Source organism: Balearica regulorum, chromosome Z (assembly GCF_011004875.1).
Source record: "Balearica regulorum gibbericeps isolate bBalReg1 chromosome Z, bBalReg1.pri, whole genome shotgun sequence".
Taxonomy (NCBI): Eukaryota; Metazoa; Chordata; class Aves; order Gruiformes; family Gruidae; genus Balearica; species Balearica regulorum.
The window spans coordinates 56,795,187-56,812,229 of NC_046220.1; the positions used below are offsets into that span (position 1 = coordinate 56,795,187).

The following is a 17,043-nucleotide window of genomic DNA, read 5'->3' on the forward strand; positions in this document are numbered from 1 at the left end:
TCATTTTCTGGGGGAAAATAGCAGTCTCCTCTGTAGAGGAAAAGAGACTGTAAATCCTTCATCAAAGGCATGCTTATGATTTTTTTCCTGAATAAACAGAAAGATATTGACAGCAGCTAGTCAAAATAGGAAAAAATGTTAATTTGTGAAGTGCTTGAACTAAGCATGTGGGGTTTTTTTAAGGTTTATCTTTTTTTCAAGTCTAGATTTTCAGTGTTTTTCTTTTAGAAAACTCTTACTGTGCTACTCAGCTGTGTGATACACATTACTGGAGTAGAAAAAAAATGACCACTAAGGAAAAAATTGCTTTATTTTTAACCTCTGTGTTAAATTTGTCAGCTGAAATGTTTAGCACCTACAGAAGGAATGAAGAATTGCTGTGTATAAAACAGCAAAATTACTTCTCATAAGAAAAGGGAAAGGCTATCCATTTGAATCAGGAATAAAGACCATAATTATCTAATGGCTTTGGCAATAGACTAGAGCTATTATGTTTTACAATGGAGTTTTTACACCTTCACAAGTGACAGAAAGAACAGTAACCAACTTGCCTGTGAGTTAGTTTCTACCATAGGTGGAGAATTTATGCTAAACATATTTCTACATTGTATTACACCATTCCAGGCAGACAAAAATTTAAACTACTGTAAAGACTGTAAAGCCTTGTTTTTATGAGATTTGTATATCAGAGTGTTTTCAGCTGAGAACTCAAGCTTTTTAGGTGCTTATCCAAATCAAACTTTCTATTGGTAACTGCCATTGCAACATCATCTAGTGTGCATCCAGTAACATTTAACTATTTCAGGCCATTTACTTTGCATCATACTCATCTTGTGATTCTTTGAAAGGGTTTTCTTATTTTTCTGTGGTAGCCAGATGAATTTAAAAGGCATTGAGGATATAGGTACTTAAGGTTTTGACAATGACTACATGTGTACTTAAGGATAAGTATGAGAAAAATTCTGTATTTAATATGATCTCTCCAAAGCTCATTAGAAATTCATGGTTCTTCTATACAATACTGCTGCCTGATTAACTAGTTTAGCTATTTTATGTCTTCAGAACTTAGAATTCCTTTCATTTGCTCCTCTTTCTTCCTGGTTAAAGGCCTTTCTTAATGCCTGAGTTGTTTTTCCATATTTATTTTTAAAGGAGATCAGCATTACAGTGATGCAAATAATTTTGTAATATATAGTTGGGTGAAAAAGAGTAATAAGCAAATTAGAAGTGAAAAAGCAGTAATATTTTCCTTAAATGTTACAGTATTTACATTATTCCTTCCACTTTACATTTTTTTGTTCTATAGGTAAGAAAATGTAAGTGAATACATAGTTAATTAGTAAGTGCATGGAAATAATTTACAAAGCAGCACAAGTGAGCTAGGTGATTGACAGGGTTGAAGAAAAAAGCTTGTTCTTCATGTGGAAACCTCAAGGGGGGAAAAAAACCTGTTACCATAGAGTGTTCAGCTAATACATATACTTTGTAAGATCAAATTGTGTTCAGCTAAGTATCCAAATGTGTGGTCAGTTATATAAATTACTGATATGGACTGTACTGCTTATCACTGTAAGTATGAAGAGATGCAAAAAAGATGTCATGAAGAATACATCTTTTCTTTTAGTAAATTTACTTTGCTAGTAAAATGCTTTATTTAAAAAGGGATCATCAATAATTCAAATGGTAAAAGAGCGTTTCTCAAAGACAAGTTCTATCAGCATTAATTTCTTACTCTACCAGAGTATTCAGCCTTATAAACAGAATCTTGGACTGTTTCTTCTCACATGTAGCTAAAATATTTTGAAAATAAATATTATTTCTATAGTAAAGAAACAAAAATGCACATAGATTCCATAGCCATTTGAATAGTCTCTGTCAGTGAAACACGTTCCTATATCTTTCTTATTGGTGATATCCTTAAGCACTGCATGCTGGACTTTGTTGTTTAAAACTGAAGCAAGCAGCACCATGATGTGGCTTAAGGTTACTTTGTGCTTTTTTGAGGAAATTGCACTATTCCAATAACTGTAATTTTTTCCAGAGTTTTGCTTTTTAAAATAGGTGCTTAGATGAAATGGAAAGCTGAAAGTTTGTGATGGATATTTCCATCACAACAGGTGCTGCAATTACTGATGTTCTTCTATAGGAGTGCTTGAAACAATACTGCGGGTCACAAACTTCTTGCAAGATTGTTAGGTGAGGAAGTCAGAACTGCTTCCTGAACCAAAGCTAAAATCATTATTGTATAATATATATCTGAATGAGGCATTTTGAACCTAGACTGGATTTGTCTTTTAGTAAGTAAAAGCAGCGGGCCTGAACATTGAGTATGTAAATACTGAGGATACAAAACATTTCAAGATGGGTATATTGCTTTCTTTTCATTTTGTTTTTCTTTTTTTATGCACAGGTGCCTTGACCCAAGCCATTCGCAATTTTGCAAAAAGCCTTGAAGGTTGGCTTACAAATGCCATGAACAATATTCCACAGAGGATGATACAAACCAAGGTACACTAAACTGTTGCAGTATTATTCTCGCAATGGCAAACCAAGTGGGCAGTAGCATCTAAAAGCAGCAGCATTTTAACTTTAATGCTAAATTTCATGTTTAGCATCAATTGTCAAATAATGAGAGAAAACATAACTTAGTTTTGACAAAAAATTATATAGAAGGCATTATTTGATCTTATACATGGACATAATTCACATATAAGGACTCATTAATATTGAATATGAAAATTAAGGTAATGACTCAATTTATATAATTAATCTACAGATAAAAGAGTACAACATTTAAATATAATTTCTTCTAGGTTGCCGCTGTAAGTGCCTTTGCCCAGACTCTGCGAAGATACACATCTCTTAATCACCTGGCTCAAGCAGCTCGTGCTGTGCTTCAAAATACTTCTCAAATCAACCAGATGCTCAATGATCTTAACCGTGTTGATTTTGCCAATGTTCAGGTAAAATGTAGCTTTAAATAAGCATAATTTCTCTATGATTTTGAACTTTATTGTTAGCTGTCATTATTCTATCAAGCAAGTGAAGTGAGAACATTTTGCTGATTCATATATGCAGTGATTCAGTCCTTACTTTAGGAAAGTAAGAGCTCAGAACCATTATCTGTTTCCATTTATTGTCTTGCAGTGCACATGTTCTTCCAACTTCTCTGCAACTATAGTGCATTCTTAGAATGGGTACTATGAATGATGTCTTAGTAATAGCATAAATGATATCCTAGAATTAGATCTTAGATAGTAGCGTAGCTTCTGAATGTCTCTAAAAACTATTAAATGCACAACATTGTTCTTAGTGGACACTGTTTCATTATTTCAAAGACGATACCGTTATTATACTTTAAGTGCCAGTGCTTAAATTTACAAGATCTCCTGAGTAATTGATTAGATTAGTACAGATTAGAACTAGTTTCCAGTTAGCTATAGAACATAAGTTTATATTTTCACTAAGCTTAATTTTTCCACGATTCTACTCCTCTGAGGAAAAGTATTTTTTTTCCTTTTGCCCAGCAAAGTGCAATGTTCCAGATTTTTGTCTTTTTGTCTTTTTTCCTTGTGAACAAGTGTTTTAGCGTACTTGTTAATAATCTCAGCAAAAGTCGGTCAAGAGTACTTCACCAAAGGTACAGTATACTAAGTATTGTAATGTGTTAACATGGATACAGAGTCTGTGAATAAGGTGTTAATTTGGCACATGATAGCCAGAGTTTAAGGACATGGCTTGCAGTTAGTAAGTCTTCATTTTTGTCTCTTAGTTTCTGAATTGACAAGCTAGTCTTACTTAAACTAAATTGCTTATTATTGTATGCAGACTGTGTTTCTCCATTGGTATACAGTTTATGTTGTACTTTAAATAATGTGCTGCCTGTAGTCAGCAACCAAAACAATTCTTATTTACATACAAAGCTTTCTAAGATGATACAACAGAGATTATCTTTAAGCTTAACTTTTTCAGAACAAAAGGAACCCTACACTTGATTTCTTGCTACTTCTTTTATTACTTTAGCCCCCCATTTAACTGTTTTTTCTGCTTGCCCTGCCTGTAGTCCCAGAAGAAAACTGACAAGTCCCCAATATTTCAATAGAAAAATGATGAATGAGGAAATTAGAAGCCTTTTTTTGAAAATCAATGTGGAAAACTACAACATACTTCTGTCATTTCCATTGTTTGTTCCCATTTCTTTACTTGAAGTCTGCTCTTGTATGTTAGGCTTTTCCCACCCATTTGCTTTCAACAACATTATGACCAACATAAAAATAAAACCGTCTTCTTGGTTTGTCTAGTAAGTGGGTTTTGTCCTTTTCATCCATTGAATTGCTTAATCTTTCAGAAAGAATTAACATTCTGTGCTTTGGCTTATGTATTGCTAATTCAAGAGTTGCTATGTGGTGTAACAGGAGCAGGCTTCCTGGGTGTGCCAGTGTGATGACAACATGGTTCAGAGACTAGAAACAGATTTCAAGATGACTCTTCAACAGCAGAGCACTCTGGAGCAGTGGGCTGCCTGGCTTGATAATGTAATGATGCAAGCGCTGAAACCATATGAAGGAAGACCCAGCTTTCCTAAAGCAGCACGGCAATTTCTGTTAAAATGGTCTTTCTACAGGTAGTATTTAATAGACTTCTAAAACATTTGAACTATTCTGTAATTTGCTGACTTGTTCACTGTATTAAAGTTGACAGATGTAATATCAAATAGTGGCTCACTAGGTCATGAAAAACATGGAGGGTTTTTTTTTTCAGAAAATTATTGCTGTTAACCTTGAACTCAGGGCTACTTGCAAATTGGCAGGGGCTTAAATGATCTTTGTTTATTGGTGTAAAGGCCATGTGCAAATGAATGTAGGTGGAATTTTGTCCTGAATTAGAAAAATAATACAAAATTTTTGGGTTAAATTACACAATTATTAAGCCAATATTTTTTATATTATTTACTAAAACACTGTGGTATCTATGTTTATTAGATACAGAACACAAACCCTGCTTTTAATGTGTAAAAAAGAACATTAAGCATTCCATGTTAGCTGCTTATTGAAACAGTTATCAGAGTAAACCTTGTTCTTTGAAAATTACTGGAGCAACTACTTCCTGAAGATACCAGAATTTGTCAATATAATATATACACTCAAGCCTATCTTTTTTGTAATTTTAAGTTTCAAAGTTTTAAAATCATGGCAATTAAAACCTCTGTACTGGGAAGCTGGACACAACAGAAAATATTTAAGCATTAGTTTGTTTAAAATTGGATAGTTTTCTTAACATTTTAGTTGTTTATGTTTCAACAAAGTTTTCTTTCAAGTTAGGTTTTTACATATGCTCAAGTATTGGTAGTTATGCATATATCAAAACAAACAAAAACTGAAAACAAAACAATCTGGTTATTTCTTATGTAATGTGGTTTCCACCAATACCTTCAGAGAAGGGAGAGAAGCAAATGATGGCTTTTCCTGGATATCTCTTTCCAATAACATACTTTTGGGAATATTGGTTTTAAGGGGAAATGTCTACATGGATAAGTGTTAAAATGACTATGACATGTAATACATAAATATATATATATTTTTCTATTTTTAATAGCTCAATGGTGATTCGAGATTTAACCTTGCGCAGTGCTGCTAGCTTTGGCTCTTTTCATCTGATCCGCTTGCTTTACGATGAGTATATGTTTTACTTAGTAGAACATCGTGTTGCTCAGGCAACAGGAGAGACACCTATTGCAGTTATGGGAGAGGTAAGATAATATGTAAGACACTAGATTGACAGATTTAGTGATGAATTTGGGTATGTGACTTTGCAAATGTGTTAAACATTTATGTGGAGCTGTAGGATGTTCTGCAGTATAACAATAGATTGGGTTACAAATACAACAGTTTCAAACTTGTTTCATTGGTTGATGGTCAGAGTACTAAAATCACATTGAATTCTAACAACCAATTATTTCCAAATAAGCTCGCTCCTTTACAAATCTTCATACAGATTCATGTGCACAGTTTGAAAAATGTTAATCAACATACAACCTTTTTCTAGTTTTTGAGAACTGAATATTTTATGTGAACATAAAAAAAGAACAGTGCAATAGGAAAGTGTTGCTTACATGGATCTGTTTACATGTATTTGCACACGTGTTGAATTCCCACACAAATGTTAACACAAATGAGCTGAGTACCCCCATTGACTTGAGAAGGATGGCTTACATGCAAGAATTTTGCCTCATATGGTACTGCTCACATGCATGTAATAAAAACTGTGCAGACATATATAGAGGTTTGCAACACGGTTGATTTTCATGCATGTGTTTCAAAGATTATTGGTTTAAAAAACAGAACAAGAGTCTCAATTTATAACTAGTTTTTTATACTCAACTACGGCATCTGCAAGGCAAAGCTTATCTCATCCCTTTTTTTTTTTCTAGTAGTTCATCTAACCTTTTATTTTGAGTGAGATGGTGAGGAAAGCATGAATTGTCATCAAAGAGTTGCACTTCAAAAGTACGGGAAAATGGATATATTTTCAAATATGCTAGACAGTTAATGGGACAAATTTGTTACATTTTTACACTTGGGAGTCACTGTATCATATTCTATGTTACCAATAAATAGCAAGTAATTTCGCAAGTTGATTTGGCATCAAGTATCATTCTTCCCTCAAGATGTATTGATAGGCTCATTCAAGAGAAATTGGAAATGTCTCAGCTTTGTCAAATTATTTCATATAATGTGGCATAACATATTACAGAAAAACTAAATAACAATGTTTCTGCTTAGTGACCCACCGATAGTATATTTACTTAATCTCTACCTTGTATTTGTAGTAAGGTACTACACAAATATACAGTTACTGCATTATTGTCTTCTTAACAGACATTGTATATGTTAGACATAAATGTAGTGTAGGGTCTTCTAAAAAGTTTATGTAGCCTGAAGATGGAGATATTATGAGGAAGTAAGTAACCCAAAACTTTTGGAGGTGAGAGAGGCAGAATAGAAGTAGTAAATACTCATTAAATCCATGTCTTTTTATGTTTCTGTGTATTCAATGACTGCGGCTGAAATAAAATGAGGAATTGTAAGACTATGGTCTGACAAACACCATAAGACAGTATAAACTGGTGTTGCAGCTGAGAAAAGCATTCTCATTTTTCTCGCTTCCTCTTCTCCCAGCTTTGGACACAGGTATTGGCAAAATTTTTCTGAAAAAGACTGGTATCATCATTTATGGTTAGAAATGTATTTATCTAAATAATGTAGTCTTTCATTTGAAATTCCTTGAATTCTGCCAATTCTTATTTAAGAGAAACTTGGAAGATTCAAGGAAGGAAAGGGAGGAAAGTTGTTCCTCTAGTTGTGAGCAACTTTTTTGAATAGGTCTTTTTTTGATGTAAGTAAATTGGTTACCAGATTGTAAACCCTTTCTCAGCTGTGCCTTTCATCTACCTTATAGGTAGATTTGCAACACTGTGACACACCTTCATTTTTGTTCCAGTACAATTGAAGTTGTGTCTGGAAATTTTAAAAAGAGTTTTTCATTAAAATATTGGCAGTTAAGAATGGATAATTTATGGGTTTATACAACACAGAAATAGCTCACTTCAAGCAACAGAGGCCCTGATGAAGTAATCCTAAAAAAGTTTATACTTCCCCATTTTAATTTTTGAGTGTTTACTTAGTGATAATTGTCTTAATAAGCACAAGACTAGGATGGAATGGAAAATGAATTGCTGTACTATGGATGTGGCTGCAGCCAAGATCATGCATTTGAATGCTAGTCTCAAACCAATGGAGCACAGATCTGCTCCATCAGAGATACTCATAAGTTCACAGTTGCTTAAGACTATGTCCAGGGTTTTTTTATTGTTTATTTTGCAGTTTGGTGATTTAAATGCTGTTTCTCCTGGAAATATGGATAAAGGTAAGCATTTTAATTTCTCCAGTGTATGATTCTGTATAGAGCTCATGTGTCTCTTTGAGCAAAGAAAGTCCTTACATTTTAAAAATACAGTAAAACAGAATTCAGAGCTATATTGTACTTTAAAGTGCATGTATGTTATATGGATACGTTAATATATTATATGGATACGATAAGCTACCTGTGTAATGAAGTGATCAGAGCTGAGAGTCTTTTTACCTATTTGAGATAATAATTTACTTTTTCCATTAAAATTTTAAATACTCAGTTTGTGCTTTATCAGATTGCTAGTCTTCTCAGTATTTTTGTATTTCAACTGTTATTTGCAAAACAAAAGGCCCTTGTATTAGAATTTTTTCCTTCATGCTAGTTTCATGCTGGTTTGTCTGTGCAGATGAGGGCAGCGAAGTTGAAAGTGAAATAGATGAAGAGCTGGATGAAAATGGAGAGCCACAAGCCAAGAGGGAGAAAACAGAGCTAACCCAGGCATTCCAGGTGGGCTGCATGCAGCCAGTGCTTGAGAGTGGAGTACAGCAGAACCTCCTGAACCCAATTCATAATGAGCACATTGTTGCAACTACTCAGACTATCAGACAATGCAGTGCTACTGGAAATACATATACAGCAGTCTAATATGAAACCTCCCCTCCCTGCCCCAACACACACCCCATTACATTAGCCCTTTGGGTTTAATATGAAAAAAAATAAATAAAGAGAATAAGTCTGAAGGTCGACTGTTGTCAAATTTTAGCTGTGCTGAACATTATTTTATTGGAGTTGTTAAATGGAATGGGTGTATGTATTTTGCCAGATCTGTTTAAAAAAAAAAAGAATTTTTTCTAAACAGGATCATTTTACATTGGCCGCTCAATATGAAGAGTTTTCTTAGTATCAAATGCAAGGAAGATTTTTGCAAAGCTTAATGTTAATGTTTTTGTCCTCTTATAATAATTTAAATTTTTTCATAGTTTTTTAAAAATATTTTAATGTTAATTATTAGTTATGATGATGATTTCATATAGATAGGTTTTTAATTAGATGCACTTCTGTGAAATATCAAAAGAACTATTTTCTTTGATTTACACTGGAGGCATACTTATTTGACAGCAGATGTATCAAATTTGTTACAAAAGGTGCTTTTCATTGGACAACGAGAAGACACTATTTTGATAAAACTGTGAGCATTCAGGGGGAATTTTTGTAATAATGCTGGAGGGTTGGGAAGATCTCCTAGTTTCTTTCTGTGAGCAAGAAGCGAGTTTAAATGACAGAATTGTAACAGAATGTAGTAATGTGTACGTCATAAACGTACCTCCTTATCTGACCATCATGTAAACAATGCAAGCTTCCTTTAAAGTCAACAGTTCCAGATATTATTTGCATATGAGTTCCTCTGTTTTGAAGACTACTGATTCTATATGTGGGGCCACTGAACAGGTGCTTTTGGCTGTTGAGTGGTACTGTAGTTGTTAGAAACTGAAACTAAAAAAGAAGTGACTTGATTATTATTATTCATTTTAAGTGTACGTGCTACTTATGCTGAACTGGACATACAGGAAAACATTCCATTTGGATGACTTTCTTATATTCCAGGTCTTTTCCTACTAGTGGTTCAATCTGCTGCTCTTAGAAAAGATGATTTATAGAATGCAAGGAATGTAGCAACCTGCATCATTTTCCTTTCAAAAATATTTCCTTGTTGTTGAAGTGGATTTAAATTTTTACAAAAATTAGCTAAGGCAGTGTAACTGGCACACCTCACTTGTACTTATTCCCAATTGTGTAGAATTTGAATAGGTGGCTAGATGGACCATTGCCATTTAAGAATGTACATCAGGGATCATTGTACCTCGGCTATTACATGGTGCCTTAAACAGAACTGAAGCTAAGACTTAGTACTTTTTGTTATTCTTAACTCTAAAATTAATTCAACAAGGTGTGCCTGTCATTTTCAAATTCCCTAAGAAATAAGGACAGGTTACATAGCCTTCAAAAGAAAAGGATTTTTTTATTATTAAATGATTTTAATATCCCTCTTAGAATGACAATAAACCTATTTTTTCTCGTTTCTAGCTGGATTTCACTTTATTACAAATAAAATTTGCTTGGGAATTTGGAAAGCAAAACTAGCTTTAATACCAACTTGAAATGTCAAAATAGGTTGACCATAGTCCCAAGCATGATTATATATTTTCTAAACCCTTGCCTACTTTTAATTTTAAAAACTAAAAAGAAATAAATGAGCAGGTACATAATGCAGTGCATGTTTTCAATTTCTATATTTTGTGGGGTATCAGCCAGATCTTACATTTTAATGGTTAAATAATGACAGTTTATAGAGACCATATTAATTGACATTAAAGAACTCAAATTTTTCTTCTTAAACATTTCATTATGCAGACACATGAATTTGCTACACTAAAACGTGGAATTACATAAGCAAAAAAGCCAAAAAGTGGACGAGAGCACAAAAAGGTCATCTTTACAGAAAAGACTGTGTAAAACAATTAGGGACTCTTTTATTTTGGTTTATCTAGTGTGTCTGAAAATGACTTTAAAGTCATATATACCAAATGGGAGAAGAGCATGTAAAATGAATAGTGTATTTATAGCAAACAAGTTTGTTGCTAGAGTTTACGTATGCTCAAAATACAGCTGCACATCAACTAAAATGTCCTAACATTATTGGTGTACAAAATTAAATTTTAATTCCTTTGCAGAACTGGGAGGTGAACCCATCCTGCTCATTCCATGTAGGCATAATTCCTACTAATGTCAGTAGATGGCTTTTGCCTCAGTAAAAAGTGAAAGTGAGGTTTATATTCATTATTTCTAAACTCATAACTGCACTGAATCTCATTAGATTTTGTTCTCACAGATATGGCTCAGTGTGTCCTGATTTTTCCTTGGAAATCAGCACATCTGTACCCTTCACCAAAAATGCTAAAACTAAGCTGTGATAAATATTTACTCCCCTTCATTGTGCATTATAAGATGTTTACAAGTAAAATAAAGTGGAATAATTGAACTTTTTTTTAAAAAAATTTCAGCCTTTTTTTAATACTGTAGTATTTGTTTCAATTTTTGTGTTGACAGACCTATAAAGTTTTCTTATTATTGTCCTTTCTTGGTTTAATGTTGGATTTGTTGTTGCTGAGAAAAGAGTACGATTGTAATAGGTAAATCTAGATTGCTAAAAAAGGTGGGACCTGAGCATCTTTCATTATTTAGCTCCCCACTCCACTCAGTTGTTCACTGTTCACAAAGTGCAAAACAAAACTGAACAAAAATCTGAATACAAAACTGGAATGTATTTCATAGCTTCTAAAAACAATGAGTTATCAAAACAAATTAGAACTATCCCAGGTTCAGAAAACTGAATGGAGTCTGTATTCCTATGCTTAAATTCTAAAGATTTTACCAGATTTTTTTTAGAACTACGTTACTGTAAGCTGCGTTGTGTACTTACAAGTTTGGGGGTCTTTGTTTTGTTTTTACATTTACTGAAATTTTAATCAAACACTTAGATAAAAAATTTTGCACACTCTTGCTATTTAATAGTTGGGTTTTAGTAATCATTAAACTACAGAGATACGAATACCTCAGTCTATATTCTGTAATGTGTAGCATGCGGTTGCATTGCCACACCAGCTCTGAAGTCTACTGTTAGTGCTCTGGGGAGGTGTAGCATGTGTCCACAGGGTAGACATTATGACAAGTTGACATGGTTTATGTGTTTTATCTAATCTTGATGTGGGATCCAAAATAATTTTAGAGGCATTTCCTCCATTAGCACAAATAGCACAGTGAACAGTGTGGGGAATGAGTATTGTTGAACTACCTTTTCAAAACACAGGGCCCAATTTTCAAAAGTTTTATATTTATTAAAATTTGTTGGTACGTTTTCATCTTTCTCATGGTAAATCAGTTTTAAAGCTTTTTTTTTTTTCTGTTTTCACTTATTATTTCTGTGGTTTGCTCTTGTACTGTAGCATGCTCTAAGCACCTTCTTTTAAAAAAGTTCCATAAAAATTTGGAAAATAGATTTTAAATTATTTACCTATAAAATGATGATTTACAGCATTGCTGCCTTTAGTTCAAACATAAGAAAATAGATAATGTTCTGTCATTCAGGAATGTATAAGTCTATATACAAATTTAATTTAAAGCGAGGTATTTTAAAATATCTAAACCATTTCTTTTGTTCACCTTGTTTTCCCTAGGAGAGATGATCTGGTATCTTTGTCATTCTCACCAACTGACAACTGCACTGTTTAGAAAAAAATTTGTATTAGATATGCACTGCAATCCAATTTAATTCAGAATGTTTTTACAAAATAAAACCAACCACTGATAGCCATAAAAGTGCTGGCAAAAAATAGATTTATTAGTAATGTAAGTATACAACAATAATTTCAGAGTTTAAAACATTAATTTGAGAGAGCAGTATGAATTTCTGAAAATTGGGCCCTTGTCTCTCTTAACAGGACATCCTCTTTGTATATGGTTTAAAACAAATCAATAAATGGAATTCTAGTATCTCTGCTAATTTGTTTGGTGATTTAAGACAAACAAACAATAAAAACTGGAATAGAAGCATAAACACACAGTGCTTAGTTCTAGTATTAGAAAATTAATTTGATATAATGCCTTGCATTAACCCTTTGAGCATTGTAAGTAACATGATGGGAACAAAGCTTTTTAGATAATTTAATTAGTCCATTGAGCATATACTTTGAAATAGCTGATAGTGTTGTAGAGGTTTTTTTAATTCTGTGTAAAGTAAATACTTGCATACTATACAGGAATGGTTTTGTTATAGGGGGGCTCAATAGATGTAGGCGTAATATTCACTGCCATTAATGCGTACTGCCTAATAGAAAACAGTACTTCAGCTCCTTGTTTTCGTAAGTGCATAAATATATAAAGAAAATCAAGTATATGTTTCTACAGATAGGAAGTTGTCTACTTTAAGATGCCTTTAGAGGATAAAGGTTTAGAAAATATATTCAAACTATTTTGAAAATCTCCTGAGGTGGGTTAGTATTGGAATACTCTTGTACTGTAAAAGAAAGTCTTTAGGATTAAAAGAAGGCTTAGTGAAGAGGAATAAATTTTGCAGAATATTTGGTATGTTTGCATTGAAATTTTTGGCAGTGTTTTTGATGAACAGGAACAAAAAGTGCAAGATTATATTGATACTCCTTTTAAAACTCAGTCACTGCAATAATGACTAGCTGAAAGATTCAGTATACAAATACTGTATACAATTTTCAATACAAACGTATTGTATTCACCTTCATCTACAGGGGTACAGTTTGGATGGCCCTTATTGAATGTCAGAGTTTTAAAAGCAACCTAGAAATTGCACAAGCCTTTTGCCATTTTAAAAAGCCCCTTTGTTCTTACAAATACTGCTTACAAGAACAAGGGGACAAGTGTAGTAGCAAGTAGAGATTCTTTGAACTTAGAGATAGAAATGCCACCTTACTAAGTGAGAGTACAACACATTTTCTGGTGGTTTCTTGCAATATCAGTCAGTCAGCAAACACTAAGTACAGCTGTACTTATTTCAGTCTAGCTGAGGGCAACAAAAAAGGGGTCTAATTTTTAAGTTATTTAATGGAATTAAGTCAGTATAGTGCAAGTAAGTTGTAAGCATTTTTAGTCAGTTAATGCAAATTCATGCATAATTAATTAACATAAATGCAATACTCAAAGGGTTTTAATTTAACTTTTTTTATTCATAATTTACTGTAAATGCTTCTGAGTTTGCATGCCTTGATCATTGCTGCTAGTGATTTTATGTGCCAGTAGACCTGAGTTTAATTTACCAGTTTAAGAAATAGTAAAAGCCACTTACGAAGTGACTGCCTAGTGTTTGTTTGAAGTAAAATATGCCTTAGTTTGAAAGTAATCATTTTAACTCTTGTTTTATTCTGATTTTTTTTTTTTCCTTTTCCTGTTGAAAAAATAAATCAGCATTTTGGGATTGGAAGCCCTGAGTATTTAAATATTTGGTAAGAACTGATCTTGTAGATTGCTCATCAAGGCTGAAATTCATTGTAGAAAAGACGGTCCAGAATAAGCCTATGAGCATCAAATGAGCCTCACTTAAATCTAAATCAGGAAAATGTTCTTTGTATGTTCTTAAGCACTTTCTTGATTATGGTACAAACATCTTACAGAAGTTTTCAGTTCTGGATTAATTTTACTTTGAAATAATAAATGTCTTTGTATGAGGAATTTAGACTTCGGAGGAACAACATCACATGGGTTAGTATTTGCCAGGAACTCAGTTCAATTCATTTTGACTCACTGATACCAGCAAGAGCTTTTTACACAAAGAATACTTAATGGTTTCCCCAAGTGAAGTTTCCTTCAATATAATATTAAAGTGATTGCCTTGTATTTAAACATTAAATATCCATCTTAAAGTAACCCAATTAAGCAATTTAAAATGTTAGGAAAATACCACTTCGTACCAAAGCAAGTTGCCCATTTCCACTCATCTTCACTGAAAATTTGGATTTACAGTTAATAACCAATGAGGCTGTTAAAGAAACTTTGAGTGCCTTTCAAAAACTTGGAAAATTGTGCCTGAGGTGGTAAACTTTAATTAGGTTAATTCTAGAGCTACCAATCAGTAATTTTATCACTCAGGGCTTTCTTACCTTCTAGGAAACTTCCTTTGTTGCATTTATTTTATACTGTATTTTTTTTAAGTGCCATCATTTAAATTTCACTTAGTAAGTGGCAGATTACATTATTCAGTCCCACAGCACAGAAACATCGTAACACTAGGACACATTCAAACTTTTATTTTCCAGTTGACTGAATATATTATGTAAATGAGGTAAGCAACTTTTTGTAGATTGTATGTGTGAGATAATGTAATGTTCTTTTCCAGTTTTTGGACTACAGTTGAATATACTTTTTAATTATTTAAAGAAGACATCTTTACAGAATAACGTGATGGTTTTTTTGTATAATGTATTTGATTTTGTAAATACGTATTTCCTGATGTGATTTTTGTGAGAAATGCTAAATCTTTTAGTATATCATGTCCTCTCAAAACTGGCAGGAGCTAAATAATAGTTTGTGGGCAATTTGTATTGTGTACTGTACAATAACTGGGGAACTTTTATAATTATAAAAATATATATTAACTTTTAGTGTGTTGTTTAAAAAAATGACTGGAACATACTAAAGACAGTAGGATTTTTCTGAATATTTCAGACTTGAACTCAGGCTAGCTTTCTTGTGTTTTTCAAAACAAAATTGTGTCTTGTCTTTTAAAATCAATAAATTTGTTTTCTTGTTACAAACATATCTGAATTGCTTCAGTTTTTATATAGCCAGATATTCTGGATTGTGGTAGTATTGATTTTGAGAGAAAAATTAATTTCAACTTATGCCTTTCAAATAAGACTGCAGGTTTTTTATTTAGCAGCAACAGAACTAAGGGACGAGCGACTTCTTTCTCAGACTGCGAAAGAAGCTAATATTTTGAAGTGTCAATTCACTTAAGTAGCTGTCACATTTCCGGTAAATGTATACTTACTAATTTCAATATTAACAATAATTTCCCATTACAGATTTAGCTAATTAACAGTTGTCAGTAAGAGGGCATGCAGACTTTGGCCTCCAGGAATTAGTGGTGTTGATTCATTACCAGCAGAACCTACTTCTGCAAGTTTTGCTCTGAATATTCTGCAGAGTGCTAATGCATTGGATGTTTTGGCAGTTGCACAAAACATAGACAAAGGCCTGATCTTACCAGGTCCTCTATCTAATGGGTCTCTAGTATGTGTTGCAGGCACTGTTGCATATACAGAAATGCAGAATGCTATTTTAACTGGGGAGGACCCATTGAATAATGTATGCTAGAATATCAAAATTACTATTGGATACCAAGATTAAAATGGGTATTTCACACAAAACCGTGGTAAAGATAGAAAAGCTCCATCCCAAAGCTTATTTTTCTGAGGAAGTTCAGCTGTAAGTTATGGTCCAGTCATTGCCTATCCTTTAATTTCAAATAAAGACCAAAAGCTTACTAGAGTACAATACTGGTTCCTGCAATGCATCCTACCAAACAAGACTGTAAATTTTCTACACCAGTGACGAGCCCACACCTCTGTTTACAGAATACTGCTAATTGGTTTGCTAATCAAGACTAAGACTTCATTTCCTAGCTAGTGCCTTGCTGAGACTAAATAGGTCTTGCTTCAGCACACGTGCACAAGAAAACAATCTGCGGAGGGACATCTCCCTCTAGAGGAATCTCACACCACCTAACAGTTGAATAGCCAACAGGCTACAGTACTTCGTTCTTTTCCATTGACGCCTTTACCCAGAAGACCCTGCAGAATTCAGCCTCTGCTGCTGTCGATATTAAAGTGGTTTAATTAGTTAACCAATGGAAGTTTAGTTCAGCATCCCAAAGTACTATAATCCAGACCTCAAAGCATGAAGCATAGCCGAAATGTGGGAGAAATTCGGAAATACTGGGTATTATAAGAAAATGAGTATAAGAAGGCTTGTAAGTGAAACATTTTTATTACTTCTGTAAGGTTATTTTCTGCACAATTTTAATGTGTATTTAATTTGACTTACCTAAAGCATTCACTTCAATCAAGGAAAATGTCATACAGCCTGCAGTAATCCAATGTGCATCAGTTGTTTAGTTCCATATCAAGGTTTATGCCAAAAGCCACCTGAAATATAAGCCAGTTATTTGTCCACAAAGGTGTCTGACCAAGGCAAGGAAGAAACCTTGATGCATTTTTGGCACTGGTAACAGTGTGCTAGACAGTTTTTATTTTAACTTGACTCTGCTGCTATCATTCCAAGTTTTGCTAAATCCCATTCACAGATTCACAGAGCTGTAGGGGTTGGCAGGGAGGTCTGGAGATCATCTAGTCCCATCCCCCTGCTAGAGCAGGATCACCTAGAGCAGGTTGCACAGGATTACATCCAGGTGGGTTTTGAATATCTCCAGAGAAGGAGACTCCACAACCTCTCTGGGCAGCCTGTTCCAGTAAATGGTCACCCTCAAGAGGGAAGACCTTTTTCCTCATATTCAGATGGAACTTCCTGTGTTCCACTTTGTGCCCA

At 33.6% G+C, this 17,043-nt stretch overlaps 1 protein-coding gene across 3 annotated transcripts in view; it reads left to right on the forward strand.

Annotated features, from left to right (window-relative positions):
* The window catches only part of RFX3 (regulatory factor X3), a 126,890-nt gene extending 111,643 nt beyond the window's left edge, over positions 1-15,247 (forward strand). For all 3 annotated transcript variants that reach the window (XM_075741036.1, XM_075741035.1, XM_075741034.1), the window contains 6 exons: positions 2,411-2,508; positions 2,814-2,963; positions 4,416-4,624; positions 5,596-5,749; positions 7,884-7,926; positions 8,318-15,247. In XM_075741036.1, the coding sequence (XP_075597151.1) occupies positions 2,411-2,508; positions 2,814-2,963; positions 4,416-4,624; positions 5,596-5,749; positions 7,884-7,926; positions 8,318-8,556 (893 nt within the window). In that variant the 3' untranslated portion in view covers positions 8,557-15,247. The remainder of the gene's footprint in view (positions 1-2,410; positions 2,509-2,813; positions 2,964-4,415; positions 4,625-5,595; positions 5,750-7,883; positions 7,927-8,317) is intronic.
* The last annotated feature ends 1,796 nt before the right edge of the window (positions 15,248-17,043 follow it).